At 30.4% G+C, this 18,006-nt stretch overlaps 1 protein-coding gene across 3 annotated transcripts in view; it reads right to left on the bottom strand.

Moving 5' to 3' along the window:
* DCX-EMAP (Doublecortin-domain-containing echinoderm-microtubule-associated protein) overlaps positions 1-18,006 on the bottom strand; it is a 1,094,074-nt gene that overhangs the window by 573,457 nt on the left and 502,611 nt on the right. For all 3 annotated transcript variants that reach the window (XM_072521390.1, XM_072521389.1, XM_072521391.1), the window contains 3 exons: positions 11,381-11,530; positions 8,564-8,735; positions 8,418-8,513 (listed from right to left, as the gene is read on the bottom strand). In XM_072521390.1, the coding sequence (XP_072377491.1) occupies positions 8,418-8,513; positions 8,564-8,735; positions 11,381-11,530 (418 nt within the window). The remainder of the gene's footprint in view (positions 1-8,417; positions 8,514-8,563; positions 8,736-11,380; positions 11,531-18,006) is intronic.

The following is an 18,006-nucleotide window of genomic DNA, read 5'->3' as shown; positions in this document are numbered from 1 at the left end:
GATTTAAAAGGAATGATTTTAGATGATAGATTTAAAACAAATTGCAGAAATTAAGATGCAAAAATATGTTGGAGAAAAAAGGAAATACTTATACATTGCACAGAAGAGGTTAAAATCCATTTTGGAAGGATATTAGAACATTACACCCGGTTCCGTTCATTAAAAATCTCAAAAAAAAATTACAGTTTGTGGAAGATTTCAAAACATACAAAGAAACAATTAGAAGCCATCTTAAGGATGAAGCGAGTCTGTGGTTTGATAGCAAAGAAGATGAATTCTATAGTTGGGAGAACTTCAAGAAAAGATTTCTAAATTATTTTTGGGAAAAAATCCAGCAACGGGAAATTATTAAGGAACTACAGAACGGGAGATATAACGATAGAAAAGGAATATCGGAAAAGACTTATGGCCAAAAATGGAACAAAGACAGATTCAGGGAAAATCATAATATGAATACATATACGAATTATAGAGAAAATAACAATTACAGGAGAACAAATGAACAAGGTTTTCGGGAAAATAGATATAATGCACAAAGGCCAAAAAAAGGAAAAAAAAGTAAATAACATGATGGTAGAAGAGTATGAGAAAGAGAGACAATGCGATGACATCAGAAACACCGAAAGACAACACGAGGATTTTCACGAAGGCGCTCACTAAAAACGAAGAAGCAAACCAGAATTTTTTGCCATCCTAACGAATTCATAAGACTGGCAGGACACAAGGAAAGGGAAAATGGATCGAATTTAAATTTTGTGACTGGATTTATAAATAAAACACTTATCAAAATTTTGATAGATTCAGGATCTGAAATATCGCTGGTAAATAGAAAATTAATAGAAGTTAATTTGACAAATTTAATCTATAAAATATCGAGTGCGAACTTAGTGGGCGCGAACAAAGAACATTGGCAATAATAAATGAAGACATAAGAATTAAGGTACGACTAGGAAAAAAGTATTTTTCAGTACAATGTGTGATCATGCCCAATATGTCGCATGAAAAGATAGTAGGAGTAGACGAGCCATCAGAACAACATGTAGTGATGGATTTCAAAAGGAGAACAATGAAAATTAACGATGAAGTTGTAGAAGTAAAGGAAAATTTGCATAAGGACAAGGACTATGATAAAAGAAGTGCAGACAAGAAGAGTTAGAAGATTTTGAAACATGGCATTCCTCAAAAGAGACGAGGCGAGAAGAAGAAAAGAAAAATATTGACGAAACTATTGCCTGAAATTTCTCAGAAGAGATGTGTTTAGAAGAAGAAGAAAAGAAAGAAATAAAAGAATTTAAAATATGGTATTCCGCGTACGATAGGAGCAAAGAAGAAGAAAAAAAGAATGTGGACGAAATTATTGCCTGGAATTCCTCAAGCGACGAGTCCAGAAGAAGAAGAGAGAAAGACAAGAGAAAACACTTATACATGGGATACATGAAACGGATGAACATAGATGAAAATACAGAGAATACAGTCGAAACAACGATATTTGAAAATTGGATATATGAGGACGAGGAGACAGAATACACCGAGAATATGTTTAAAAAAGAGGATGAAAGAGAAATAATTTGTGGACAAGAAATAGAGATGCGTTTAATTTTGAAAAATTATGAAAATTTAATAAACGAGGAAAACAGAGTGGCCAGAAAATACGAGCACTCATTTGAAGTTAAAAATTTATAAAATTTTCGGTCGAAGACATACCCGATACGATATAATTATCGAATATATGTGAAAAAGGAAATAGAGACAATGTTGAAAGATCAGGTTATAGAAAGATGTGATTCACCTTATATAAATCCTATAGTTATAGTAAAAAAAAGCAGTGGTGAATTGAGGCTATGTCTAGATGCAAGAAATATCAACCAACATACAATATCCCAATATAAATTACCGCTAAATATTTAGGCTATTTTTGCACGCATAACTGGGTCCCATATTTTTTTCCAAAATTGACTTAAAACACAGATTTTGGTTGATTCCATTAGCAGAAAAATGCCGAAATTACACCGCTTTTTTAATTGATAGGATATTATATCGGTTTAAGATAGTCCCTTTTGGTTTACAAAGTGCATGTGCAGCACTGGTGAGAGCTTTGCATACTATCCTCAACCGGCATAAAGATTTTATCGTACATTATATCGATGATTTACTCTTTTTCTCTGCGGATACGCAAAGTCATCTGAAACACATTGAAATTACTTTGGCAGAATTGGACAACGCTGGGTTAAAACTCAACATAGAAAAATGCCAATTTTTTCAAAAGGAAGTAGTTTATTTGGGTTTTAAACTGCACACTAGCAGAGTTACTCTAGCGGAAGACCGAGTAAAAATTATAAATGATTATCAGAGACCGAAAAATCTGAAAACTTTGAGAGAAAAGAGAAACAAGAAAAAGCGTTCTCTAAATTGAAAGAAGAATTCTCAAAAGAAATCAAGGTGTATCATCCCATTTACCATCAACCGTTTATTCTGAGGACAGATGCTTCCATTCAAAAATTTGCAGGAATTACGAATATGTTTTGTATCTAGAGTTACAAAGACGCATGAAAGGAAATATAGCGTTACTGAACTTGAATTCGCGAGTGTACTATTTTGTGGTCCGCGAGGAACACGGAGATTTGTTTATGGGAATTGGAAATTCCTAATGATATAATTTGTGACGTTCAAAAAGTTGTCTACTAAATAAGTTCAAATGTGATTTATTAAAAATACTGGCGTGGTGTAAATGATGCTAGGTGATGATTGGTCAAAAGTGAAAGAGTGGGACCTGAGAGACGCCGAGGGAGTTCTTCTGGCATGATAGCGACATTGTGTTCTGAAGAGTGTAACAAGGGGGTTGAAAGTTGGGAGCCATAGCCTGCAGTAACAAGAAAAAAAGTTTACTTGTGAATGAGAATAATAATTGTGTATATTATTTTAAAGTGTCTAAAGTTAACAAAAACAGGTGATTATATCAAGAATTAAACAAGCGAAAAACCATTCATGAACATGAAAAATAAATAGATTCTTTTGAGATGTATATATACAGACTCATGCTGATAATTGTATGGTACTGACACTAAGCACGATAAAAAGAGAGGACAATACAACACTTGAGTCATGTATTGAACGTGATGGTGAAAGATATAAATTACTTCAAATTCTATTTGAAGATAAAGTACAGTGCAAAAGATTAGTAAGAAGAGGTCAGAATTCATAGCTAAAGGACCTAAATAGATGGTTTGACAGCTCATCTGCAGAAATCTTTCATGCAGCAGTCTAAAAAAATATAATTACCATTTGAACCTTCAAAAGGAGACGGTGCAATAAGAAGAAGAGGATAATTCTTTTTATTATTTTAATTACTGTTTATTTTAATGTTATAATTAGAAAATATATTTTTTATTATAATATGTGTATCGTGTACCCAATATATTTTTAATTTACGCATATAGATAAAAAATATCTTGATTTGCTCTGAAAAACTTTTGTTTTAGGTTTACTTTACCTACTTATTTACTTATCCGTGGCTTTAGATAACCTAATTGGTTTTTTTATTTGTCTGATTTACTGTAATCTAGGACGTCCTCTTCTATTTTTTCTATTTGGTCTCCATTTTTAAGTTCTCAGCGGTATTCTTGTATAGTCCATCCTTCACATGTGTCCATACCAGAGTAATTTTTCCCCTTCACATCTATTGGTTCCCTAATCCATCCATTTCTCACTTTGTCCATTAGTGCTAATCTGCAGTTTTTTCTACAAAACATCATTGTTCCATTTTTTTATTTGTATACATTACTAATTAATCAACTCTCTCCATCATTTTAACATTCATAAACTTAGAACTTTATATTTCTCAGGTACCAAATAATGTTATTGTAACATATAGGGCCTTATTATTACTTAAGTTCACTAAAAAGCCATCATCCTATACAATCATCCCTTGTCATTTTAGCTAAATAGAGTCATCATTCATTCAATAATTATATTCTGTCATATTTTATGTAACCACCAATGTTCACATACAACCATATTCCTATAACTTCAGCCTCAAACACTACAGTACACAAATCCAATCATACCTTGATCATTAACAATAATTTTTCCAGAATTCATCTACAAAAAATCATATAGGGGAAAGACATTATGGATAAACAAGATTTCTTTATTTATTCAGATTTGTAATATGTATTTACAATTTTAATATAACTGAAATAAGTACTTGAAAAATAAGTAAATAAAATAATCACTCTCTGGTCTGAGGTACAACATAATGCAGCATGTATCTTAAAAATAAACTTCATTTAACAATATAAATAACCGATAAACTAAACAACATGGTATTAACTAATATCAATTGCAAATATAAGTTGTGCCTCTTGCCGTTTTGATAAACCCACAGATTTCGGTTCAGGAAGACGCAGTATCACATCAGAGTTGTTGACAAAAGAAGGGTCTTCGTTACTTGGTATGAAATTTCGAGAAGCTACCATCAATTTTCTTGTAAAATTTAACGTTATAACCGTCATCTAGGAGTTTAGCTACAAAATGTCGCTTTATTTTTTTTTGTAGCTAATTCTACTAAAACAAAATTATTACTGTTAATTTGATAATTTTCTTCATTTTCTTTGTCTTGCGCTTCTGCTACAATTTTTCCAAAAAACTCTTCTTCTTCAAATGTTGACGAATCGTGCAGTGTAAGACTGACTTCACTTTTATCTTCCATACTCTCATTTTTCTTTTTGTTTATTATTTTCCTTTTAGGGATTTCTTCTGGATCTTCTTCATTTAATAGTTTCCGCTTTATATTTCTTTCACAATTTTTAAACTGCTCTTGGGTTTTTGCTGAATTATATTGTTCTATTTCTTCTTTAACAGATACATATGTATCGGTTAAAATTGCACTTCTTACCTTTTTTCTCTTCCTCTAAGTTTCTTTTCTTGGTGCTGCGTTCGGAAAAGGCCTAATTTGTGAAGAAACTATAGTTTGGTTGTGTCGACTTGTAGATGGTGTAGATATTATTTGCTGGCGGTTATTGCCATCTTCATTAGTATCTTTAGTACTTGCAATACTAGTAGAAGGTTCTGGTTTGAACTGTTCAGGTCGGTCGCTGACATAGGCCGATAAAAATTCAGTCTAAGTTTCTGTCACAAGAAAGCCTTTCACAATATTGTTAATCAAAAAAGCCTTTGAATATGATGTTCCAATTATTTCGGAAATATCGTAGATGCTTATAGGTTTTCCTGGATTATTTCTTAACCACTGATTTAAAGCTTGGTTAAAAAACGTTTTATATGGACCAAAAACAATTTTGTCAAGTGGTTGCAGTCTGTGAGATGTATGGGGTGGTATAGTTAATAATACCACTTCATTATCTTTTGCCAAATTGGTTTAGCATGTCTTCCTTAAAGTGTACTCGAGGAAATATAAGCATAGGGGGCACCTGGTTACCAACTGTGTTTATAGCTACCACCATAACTATGCTGACTCCTCGTTCTTTATAAGTTACGCTTCCTATTTGTTTTTGACCTTTCTGTGCTAATATTTTTGGAAGAACATGAACCGTAGTATTACCAGTTTCATCAACATTATATATTTTGTTTGCCTCAAAATGGTAGCGATCGTAACAACTTTTTAGGTTAACAAAGAAAATTGAAAGAATGTTTTTTTTAAGCAGTGGCTCTTGCAATACTTGTAGCTTCTGGTTGTCGTAAAGTTATAGTTGGATGTCTAAGAAAAAATCCTCGTATACACTCCCTTCCAGCTTGTTTTTTTTTATCCAAGGTATAAAAGTTTCTTATTATTTGCGTTAGCAAATTCCTATGATAATTTTTGAATTTTTTTCTTTAGTAGGCCATAATGTAACTTGGCCGCCGTTTTCATATAATCTACCAAAATATATTTTTCATCGTCTGTAAAAATTCGCTTATGTGCAATTTTACTTTTATAATTAAAAGTTTTCTCTTGTGAAGTTTGATGAATCTTTAAATGCATAGGCAAAGTGGTTCTCGCAATATTATTTTCTTTTGCTGCTTCACATATGGAAAGATGTTGTACAAGAACATCTTCTACAGCGGCTTTAATGGTTTCTAGATTAACTGCAGAACGTTTGATTTCCATATTTTTTCAAAAAACAAAAAAAAATTATTTTTGAGCAGTATTTTGTCTAACAATGAGAGCATGTACCTTGGACCAGTCCAAGGTACATTTCTTTTATTGGACCAAGGTACATTAAAAGGAGATACCATTTTCAAGTTCATATTGTGTTTTAGGTTATGTTTAAAAATTCGGTCAGTACTGTATTTAAAAGAAGAATATACAACAGACTTACCTAAATAGGAACTGTTACCCAATATTAACAGAAAATCCAATAACTCTTAAAAATTTAAACTCAAAATTTTTACTTTCACACCGAATGAAAAAATATTAAGACTTACAGTGAAATAGAATAATCTTATTCCAACAACAACATGATGTGGCGACATCTCTTGGAACCACTACGAAACTGAAATACTGACAATACGCAAAATGTTAATTGATTCAAGGTACATTTGGTTTAAGGTACAACACTTTCCCCTAATACAATTCATATTCATACCCAAGTAATACAACTTTTCAGCAACATTTATCTCAACTCATTTATTCATATTACCAGCAATTTATTTTTTCATTTATTCTGTTCGTTTTCTATATTTATTAAATCAGCACGTACATTAATTGACATCTCAATCTTTAATAATCAAGAATCCAACATCTTAAACATACATGCTTTCCAAACTCCAAGTAGTAAATGCTAATAAAAACATATAGGGCCTTATTAAATTTTTTAGCTCATCACCATTAAATCAGTTATATGTATAAATGTTTATATACCTACAATCAAAACTTTTATCTGAGTTCAATCCATCCAAAATTATACGTCTGTCTACAAATTTTCCAACAAACTTTCATGGTAGATCGCACTTTAAATTCCAACATATTGATAGTTGCTACTGTTTTTTTACTAATAAATTTTAACATATTTTTTTATACACAATGTTGGGTATACTCACATTTAGACACTTACCTCCGGTTACATTTACTGTTTTGTTCAGACTTCCGTCATAATGCGTCATTTTGATCAGTTGCTATCAACAAGTCCTCATAGACACCTCGTAGACCTCATAGCGACCCAAGTGAAGTCCTACGTTGCCATAAAGTTAATTCTGTTTGTAACTTAAACATCCTAGTATTTTATCATCAAAAATGTAATTTAAAATTAATGAAGCTATATTTAAAAAGGTTTTACCCAACGATTTAGTGGCTTCACACATAAGTATTAAACGACATTTTTTTAAAACCTTGGTCAAAATTTTAACTTTCACGTTTGTTTTAATTAATGTGGTAATAATTACTTTAGTAAAGCACTGATGATGCAATAGTCATTCCAAAACGTTCTGTGATGTAGTCCGATAGAGTTTTTATATTAATATACCTTTTATAAAAGAATAAAAATCAAATTTACTATGGATCTAGTTGTCGTTAATTTTTATCTTTCCACATGCGTCCACATTTCTTGCTCCAGTTTTTTAGTGTCTCATATATGTAAAGTTTAAGTAAGTAAGGTTGGTGACAAACAGCATCGAAGTCCTTTCTCGACTTTAAAGACTCTGAATAGTTTTACCCAAATTATTCTATATTCATTGTCTCCGCAAAAAGATGTGACGGCATTTCTGTAAGTGTTATCTACTCCTTGATTTTTTATTACTTTCCACAAGTTGACTGGGGACACTATTACAGGCTTTTCGGAGGTCCATAAACAAACAAATACAATGTGCAAATCAACTATGAATTGTTATTGTTTTTTTATGAGATGTTTTATAGAAAATATATTATCAGCACATGATTGTCCGAAACGAAAACCACTCTGTTCTTTTGAAGTTCGCTGCTGTTCCTTTATCTTTTCTTTAACGATTTTTCCATACAACTTACCCAGAGAAGGTGTAAAGCATATTCTTAATATTCATAAGTTGCTCATTTACTAGCCCTTCGGTATGTCTCCAGAGATTAGATCTAGTTTCTTAAAATAACTAAGATTGTACTGTAAGATGACATGTGCAGTAATTTTCAAAATGACAATTTTTAGGTTTAAATTAAATTTTGTATACTTTAAGAGCACTATTCAACGGTTCAATATTACTTTTTTTATCGTTTAGTGTTATTCAACCAAAAAGAGTATTCAGAATTCAAAAAAATGTACGACTATGAAAAGCAAATTTTTGTATGTTGTGTAACACAGTACTTGGTTTTAAAAGCATCTTAAGGTACTTATCTTGTCACCTTGTGATGCGATATATAAGAATTATAATGAAAACTGTTACAACAATTAGTTTCATTCCAAACGGAATCCGCATTTTCATTCTTTATAAAAGTTAAAAAAGTTAAAATTACTTACGGCCACTTTTCCTAAAAGATGACCCCACTGCCACTGCCAAACAGATAAAATACTTTCTCTCCCTGCATCTACAGCTAAGACATAACTTCCACCATTCTAAAAATATACACTTTAAACAAAATTAAATGATTTTATAAAATTTCTACCAATTGCGAAAACGCTACGGCTGAAACTCCAACTTCAAATTCGCCCATACCAAAAACATACAACGTTTGTAATGTTTCCGTACTCCAAATTCTTATATGTGCTTGAGTTTTCCTATTTCTACCTGCTCGTTGTCCTGATGCTACCATTTCCCGAGATGGATGTAAATCCATACTAAAAAAGTATTCTATATTAAAAACATATAAAAATTACTGTAAATTGTTTTTATTTTGTAAGCATGTGTAAAATGTAAACATGTAAAAAATGTATTGTACCTAAATAAGTTTATGTTAGATAAATGGAATTATAAGAAAGTGTAAGAACATAATTAATTTTTGAATCTATCGTTATTATGATCACGGTCGTTAACGCACCCGTGTTTAAATATGTTTATATTATCTTTTAAATGTTTTCTAAAGAACTAAAGAAACAAAGTAGATATTAATTTTAAAGCATTTAAAAATACGTCTATATATAAACATACAGAATGGAAGAGTCAAATGGAATAAATTCGATAATAAAAAAATGAGGGCGTATTTTGGGTCCTAGCTTCCTCAAGAATTTCTCTCCAATCGTCCATATCCATCGCCTTCCTACGCCAAGCACGTATTCCCATATTTCTCATGGCTTCATCCATGTTATCAAGAAACCTTATTCTGGGTCTCCATCTTCTTCTCTGACAAAGGTTTTTGTAACGATTTGCATCGCCTCGATACCGTCAGCGTTTCATATTCACAGCAGTTCTGTACCCGATCTTAGAGTATTGATCTGAGATATACCTATTCTCTCTTCCGATTTGACGTCATTAGACTTGTTCTTATGAGGATAAATCAAAAATATTGTATACAAAACTTAACCCCTCCACTTAGTTGACTTAAGAAGACGATTAATGCTTGTGATTAGATCGGTCAAGAGTTACGTTAGAAGAGATATCTATTTATTTAAGATTAGGATGTTTTCGGTGACCACTTTGAGCATCTACATTCACATTAATGTGTTTTTATTCTTTTTACATTTTCAAGAAATTAACACTCTTATTAGTTTTTTAGTGTGTTGTAGCAAATTTCTATACTCTGATAATTTTCTTTTCTTTTAATGTTTTTAATGTTTTCTAAACTTTTTGCAATATTTCTGGAAATACCTAATATTTCCGAAATAGTCAAAAATAGGTAAGGATAAGACTTTGTATATGAGACATGTCTAAAATATTCTGAGAAATCCAAAAATTGAATTATGTATGAGGTATTGTATTTGAAATGGGAAAGCTGGTATTGGCCACTGCTACATGACACTATATCAATAGTTGTTATTGCAAAAAATGCACAACTAAAAATACCAGTCGACATGTCTACGGATTGTTTTGAACACGCCCCAATTTATTGTATTTGGCTGTTCCACAATATATACTTATACAGGGTTGGGATAAAGTATGAAACCAAGTAGGTAAATATGTTTGAAACGAAGAGTATAGTCATGAAACTTTGTAAACAAGTACAATGACACATAATGCATCTAATGCCATATTATTTATGACTAGGTACTCTACTTCTGGTTTTACTGAAAATTTAAATTTATTTAGTTATTCCTAATTCAGATATACCAAGTTTGATAGATGAAATTTGTTTAAATAAGAAACAAATCACTCCTAAATTAAAGAATCAGTAAATTTCTTTACTAAGAGTTTGTGTATTTGTTTAACAATGAGAACAATATTTTTAAAAAATCACTTCAAATGTTAGAAATACTCGCAAAAGTTCACATCCTTATAATGTGTAAGATTATTAATACATTTACTTGTATAATAAAAACGTAAACTCGTGTCTTATGTTTTTTTTATTAAACCACGAACTAATAAATAAACGAATACTATCTGGTAGGTAACTGTTGACAAACTATAGGTTGTAGAATAAAAATGACTCATTTAACTGAAACAGATCGTATTGAAAAAATATTAATAATAATCGGTTATGATGACCGTGTTTTAGTGACCCATTTTTCATAGACAGTTGCCACAAAATGTTCGATTTCAACAAGGTTTCGCGTCTCCAATATTATCAACGTGTTTGCAGGATATAAAACAAAGAATTATTAATGAATGTAAACTAATACGTAAAGAAGTACTTGAAAAAGTGACTCAGGAATGTTACTTTTTCAGCAAATGTTACTCTTTTAGCAGCGGGCAAAAATGGGTCTCCACAACTTAATTTTAATCGGTAGCGTTAATGGAATAGAGAGAGCAGGCCCTTTTATAGAAAAATATTTACATAGTTAAAAGCACCGTTACCTTGGTCTCTATGTGGCAGCAATAGATAGAGCTTTAGGGTAGTCCTTAACGGGATATTTGCAAAGAAGACGTGATGAGCCTAAATTGATATATTTAGCGGCGTTTAGGTAAATAGCCACAAAAGGGATAGATTCAAACAGACCGCACGAAACTGCACAAAAAGCGGTAATTTAGTAAAAATTGATAAGTTGGTGGTTTTAACAAAATGATTTCATGAGAAAATATTTACAGAACTCAAAGTGATGTATGATGATATATATTTTATAAAATTTACTAAAATAGACAAACATTGGACAAGCTATAACGTAGCGGATTTTTGATACGTTACAGTATGTGTTACTAGACGTGAAAATTTATATCGGTAATTCTGTTCTATTTATTAAATATGGCTGTGAAAACAAAACTGATACTTTCAATGGAATATACTTTAGACATACAGATAACATTTTGATATACATCAACTGTATATAAGATAACTTCTGGAATTATCAGTTTTATTTTATCATACAAAAGCAAAAGGAGATATATCTATTACCATTGTATATCCTCAGTGTGTCCAGTATAGTGCCTTTGTGTTTCTTCATCTCTATCGTACATAACAGATACGGCAGCTACAAAATAAAGCAATTCACCTGTTGGGAGAACCCAAAGGTTTCTTCTAGAATCTGTTCCTCGGTAACCATATCTGTTAAAATTGATTAAGAAAAATTTTCAATAAAAATAAAATCACAATAATGTATAATAATGTACAATGTATCATCCCTATCTAATATTTGGCTCTTATAATTTTTAGTTTCTCCAATAGTACATTGATAAAAAAAGAGTGAAATCAAAACTGACTAGCTTATTGTTGGAATTGTAATCTATTTCTGCTGGTTTTGAGAATTGCTGTGCGTTTTTGATGAAAGATGTTGTGTTGTATGCTAAAGGCTATATTATATCTAGGAGGAACTTTGACAGTTTACCGCAAAGAGAACCCATGCTGCTGCAAATTGATCTGAGGGGTACTTTTTCTTTGTGAATTTTTGGTACTTCGTATTGGTGTGATGTCCTGCTGTAGTGTTGTGGTACTGTTCTTTTTTGGTAATCTGTCAGGTATTCCTTAATCTTGTGTAATGTTTTATATTTTTTATTTTCCAGTGATTTGGTTGGGTCCTTTTTTAGTTTAGTGTATTTCTATTTGTAGGTCTATTTGTAACCAATTCTTGAATTTTCCCTTGGTATTGACTGTTGTCCATAGTTACGGTTGCATTGCCCTTGTCAGCTGGTAATATTATTATAGACTCATCTTATTTTAAAGCTTTGATAGCTTTGAGTTTTTCTTTACTAACATTTACACATAAACATACGTCGAATAAGATAAAGGAGAAGCTTTTGCCTTTTTATTTGAATTCATCTTCTTTCATAGGCATATAAATCGATTTTAATATTTTTCGTGGAATGATTCCTCTTGACTAATCATATCAATTTTTTACAGTCAATAGAGTTAAATTGACTAATCATAACAAAATATCCAGATTTTTGTTATTGATTAGCTTTATTAACAAGCTTAGTATTTAGTCTGGCCAAGAGGTTTAAGGATTTTAATCCAAATTTTGACGGAAATCTGAATGAACTAAATAAATTTATTAAAGTTCCGATAATACTTCTAAACCATTATTATGATAGACTTCATCATCCAACATTCATTTATCACGACCACTGCTGGACATATGGCTCCCTTAAACTTCTCCATTATTTGCGATTTTGTGCTATTTGTCCGTCCATCGTGAGTCACGCATTCACGCTACATGACCTGCCCAAATCCATTTTAGTTCCGCTATGCGTTCCACAACATCAGCAATACTCGTCCTTCTTCGCAGATTTTCGTTTCTTATTCGGTCCCGCAACGTCACTCCCAGCATAGACCGTGATATACTTAATGTAGCTAATATACAACATAAATTTTTTCATCATGGTATTATAAGTAAAATAACAGGTAGAGAAAAGAAGTTATATCTGTATACGACTGTGAAACTTGGGATGAAATAAAAAATTGATTAATTTAAAATTTTGGAGATCAGAGAGATGAAAATTCGCTTACAAGGCACCTAGTAAATTTGAGACAAGACTCAACGAAATCTATCATGCATTTTTACGAAAAAATATTGGGAATTTTAAGCTGCATTTACAACTACATAGCACTACATACGGTAAATGCTGAAATAAAAAAAAAACAAATAAGAATTTCTCAGTCAACCAGCTATCACAAAATTCCTAGCAGCCATACGAGAACTAATGCAACAACCGATTAGGCAATTCTACAGAACCAGTTCCAATTCACAGTTTCAACAGCCACTTCCGCAGCCAAACTTCAATCAATTTAGACAAAATTCAAATCCTCCAACATTCAAATCTAAGGAACCAGTCAAATCATGGGAACTCAAACCAGGACAATCACAGCAGCCTAAACCAACACCTATATGTGGCACCACAAGGTACCACAAGCAAAGGCCACCAAAATTTCACACCAAATTACCGAGCCAGCAGAAGTTTATCGTTGAAGAATTGTACAATATACAATGTCAAGCAGATGGGGAAAAAGATAATGCTAACTACACGTATTATGAACCCGATTATGAAAATATCCAAGATAAAATAAAATAAAATAAAATAAAATAAAATAAAATAAAATAAAATAAAATAAAATAAAATAAAATAAAATAAAATAAAATAAAATAAAATAAAATAAAATAAAATAAAATAAAATAAAATAAAATAAAATAAAATAAAATAAAATAAAATAAAATAAAATAAAATAAAATAAAATAAAATAAAATAACATAAAATAAAATAAAATAAAATAAAATAAAATAAAATAAAATAAAATAAAATAAAATAAAATAAAATAAAATAAAATAAAATAAAATAAAATAAAATAAAATAAAATAAAATAAAATAAAATAAAATAAAATAAAATAAAATAAAATAAAATAAAATAAAATAAAATAAAATAAAATAAAATAAAATAAAATAAAATAAAATAAAATAAAATAAAATAAAATAAAATAAAATAAAATAAAATAAAATAAAATAAAATAAAATAAAATAAAATAAAATAAAATAAAATAAAATAAAATAAAATAAAATAAAATGTAATAAAATATAATAGAATATAATAAATATAACAATAACCCGGAATATATATATATATATATATATATATATATATATATACATATATATATATATATATATATATATATATATACATATATATATATATATATATATATATATATATATATATATACATATATATATATATATATATATATATACATATATATATATATATATATATATATATATATATATATATATATATATATATATATATATATATATATATATATATATAAAAAAGGGGGGTTGAGGTTAATTGGGTATACAGCGGATTAAAAGCCAAGTGTACTCTGTTTAACAATTCATTATATTTCGCCAATTTTCATTGGCATCATCAGATGAGAGCTACAATTATTTAAAACATGGTAAAATACAATTTAATAATAGTTTGTTGTTTATATACTTACTTAATTGAGGTTAATGGCAGTGCGATTTATTTTAATACCATCAAGTAAAAATTTTTTTGTTGGAATAATGTTGATTGTAGTTGATGTTGATTACAAATTAAAATATAGGAAACAAATACAATTTAAATTAAAAATAAAACAGACATAACGTTTAGTTCGGTAAATGTCATTAAGGTTAATATAATTACCGTAAATAAATATATATATATATATATATATATATATATATATTTATGGTCGGTGTATTAGAATTTAACAGGATATCTAACACATATATAAAATCATATTTTCAGCGAATAGACAAAAATAACAATCTTATCATATTTCCCCTTGGTCTTCCCTCCACATTCCTCATACATTAGTAGACGATTATTTCCGATCCAGCTTATAACTAAGAAACAGCGGCAGGGTGCCTTATTACATATTTTAATTAAAACATTAAATTGATTCAAAAAATTGGCGATCAGTGGCGCGGTTATATTGTCATTCAAAACTGGATGATGATATTCAAAATAAAACACTAATTGACACAAATACTGGTACAAAATTTCTTAAATTCATGAGAAATTTACAGATTCGCATTTATATTTGACGAAATTGTAGCCTAATTTCCAATAAAACAAGATAATTTTGGCAACATCGCAATTCGTTCATCCTCTTCAATGCTAAACTGCATACTAGACAGTCTGAATGCTATGATATGTATTTTGGAGGTGAGTCGTTGACCTTTTTATCGTTAACTAAACTGAACCGTTTTTCGTAAACAAGTAACTAGTTGAAAAACTAGTTAATTATTCATTCATTCATTCATTTATCCATTCGAAGATGGAGGGGAAGATATTTGCTTTATGAGAGGTCTCCATGTAGAAGGTAACCGTATGGCGTCATCTCTTTTATTAAGACGATTTGGCCTTTTTTCTATTTCTATGGCCTCTCGGATAATTCTAGGTTTATAGAACCTAGAGCTGAAATTGAATAGCAATTGCGAACAGAAATGGAATGTTCATAAATCCTATTTTGGATTCTACGATTTGTTTGGCCTTTATAGGATTGGGGACAGTCTGCACAAGGAATTTCATAAACTCCGTGCTGTTCATTTGGAATGTTGTCTTTGATCGATCGGACAAGGGATGACAGTTTTTGTTAAAAGTTGAGTGAGTTGTTTTGGGGGGTAAATATTGTTTATATTCCTCTTGATTTAAGAATTTTGTCGATTTTGTCAGTGACACCTTTGATGTAAGGAAGAAAAGCTTTCGTATGATAAGTGTCTGAGTCTTTGGATTAAGATTGAGTGGGAGATTAATGTCTGCAGATGCTCCTATTGATGTGATTTTCGCAGTAACCGTTTTGGATGAGATCTTGTTTTAAACAAGAGAGCTCAGCGGGTCTACTTGCATCATTGGAAAGGCGTATTGATCAGGAGACAAGGGTATTAATGACTGACCCCCACGCCAAACTCCACCCAGGCCTCGTCACCATCGACGGTATAAATGAACCGTCAGTCAGAAAGGATGACCGCCAGAGAGGATGTCGAAAGCTCGGCCAAATGGAAATCAACGCGGTTCAACCCAGAAGACTGGTAAGTTTAATATTAATTTTTATAATAGTATTAATCTTAGCTCTAGGTTTAATTGTACTAACCGCGGAAATCTTTCCGAACATGCTACATATATATATATATATATATATATATATATATATATATATATATATATATATATATATATATATATATATATTCCGGGTTATTGCAATTCCCGGATTTTTCCAAACCGGAACAGGCGAACACATCCTAAATCACAACAGATGCCAGCAATTACTCTATCGGAGCAGTACTTTCCCAAGGACAAGCTAGCAGTAATAAACGAAATTACTTTCGCTTCCAGAGTATTAACTAAAACGGAAACCAACTACTCAACAATAGAAAAGAAAATGCTAATACAAGTGTGGGCAAGTAAGTATTTCCGAAGCTATTTTCTTGAGGCGTCTTAAAGAAATACTATTTTAATGGGAATAAGCCACAATTGAAGTTTAAAATAACTTTACTGACGTTTCAATTTTCACTTCGGAAATCTTTCTCAAAATACAAACATTAAATAAATTTTGTTTTTTGTTTAAACTAAAATACACACAAAGGAAATTAAAGACACTGATTCGCAAATTAAGGACATTTTTGATGAATTGTTGACATGGAAGATGACGGATGCTCAACATGTAAGATAATCATACCTAAATCATCAATATATCATATATAAATAGTCAGCGAGATTTTAAAGGAGAAAGCAAAACAATAAATTAATACCAGAAAATATTTCAGCCGATGTTGTTGAAAACGATGATCAAAACAAAACATAGACGAAGACGGAAATGAAACAAGACATACAACAGAACAAAATCCAGTTCTTAGCATATCTATTTCAGAACAGTCACTTAATTTTTACAATAACCAATTATTATTATTAAAACTGTTAAGTTCAGTCCACGACCTTCAGCAATTGCCCAAAAATTTCCATATGAAAATTTTCAAGGAGCACCTCAACCCAAAAAAGAAGTAGGTTTGCAATTTATTTGAAGTGAAAGAAGACATTTTCGCAGAAATTTGAGAAATTATCAAAAAACGTTTAAAAACAACGCATACGACATGATAAAATGTAATCTTCTATTAGAAGATGTTTAATTCGAAGACAATCAAAAGACACTTACAAAGAACTATCATGAAGGACAAAATAACCATAGAGGAATAGCTAAAACAGAAAGCCAAAAAGGAAAACGATAATACTTGCCTAATATAAAAAAAGACATAGAAGATATAATAAACTTCTGCGATATATGAGAAGAAAGTCAATATGGCAGACTTCCTCCCAAGCCACAATTTATGGTTTTACCAACTCCTACTATTATTATTTCTACTCCTACTTGTTCCAGGCCAATGGACAGAAGTTTTTAACTTTAATAGAGTGTAAATTTTCGGCCGGACTGATAGCGGGTCAGTCCGGACCTCCAACCTAAAGGTTTCATTGATTAAGTTTCATGTTACAAAAATCAAGATCTAAGTTTTGCATTAATTAAAAAAGTAGAGCAACGACGCAAATTTGCTTTAAGCTTTAGACTTTAACTAGTGAAAGTGCATGTTACGTAGTAATTTGGAATATGATACCAAAGCATGTGTTATTTTTATTTTGTTTAATGAACTTCTAAGTGCAGTAAAGTTACTATAATTATGCTGAAAATTATGGTCTTTCCCGTAAAAGCTAAAAATTGAAGTTAAAAAAACGAAATTTTTTTAATAAGAATGTACTAATCGTGACTTCGTTTTGAAATTTATAAATATTTGCTGTTAATAGCAAATTTGAGCATCTATACTATACAATGGTTTTTTTTACATTTTAAATTATTTGTTTTAAATTCATGTAGAATGTGTAAATACACAAAATGCAGCATCTTGGGGAAAAAGGTTTAAAACTTAGTATTACAAAAACAGTGTTTGGAATGTCCATTTAAACATGAATTTACTAAAAATAAAATGATACGTTTGGATGGTGCAATGATTGTCAAAAGTAATAGTTTTGAGTACTAAGTACTTGGGATC

This window comes from Diabrotica undecimpunctata, chromosome 2, assembly GCF_040954645.1.
Source record: "Diabrotica undecimpunctata isolate CICGRU chromosome 2, icDiaUnde3, whole genome shotgun sequence".
Classification (NCBI taxonomy): Eukaryota; Metazoa; Arthropoda; class Insecta; order Coleoptera; family Chrysomelidae; genus Diabrotica; species Diabrotica undecimpunctata.
This window is presented reverse-complemented; position numbering and strand designations above follow the sequence as displayed.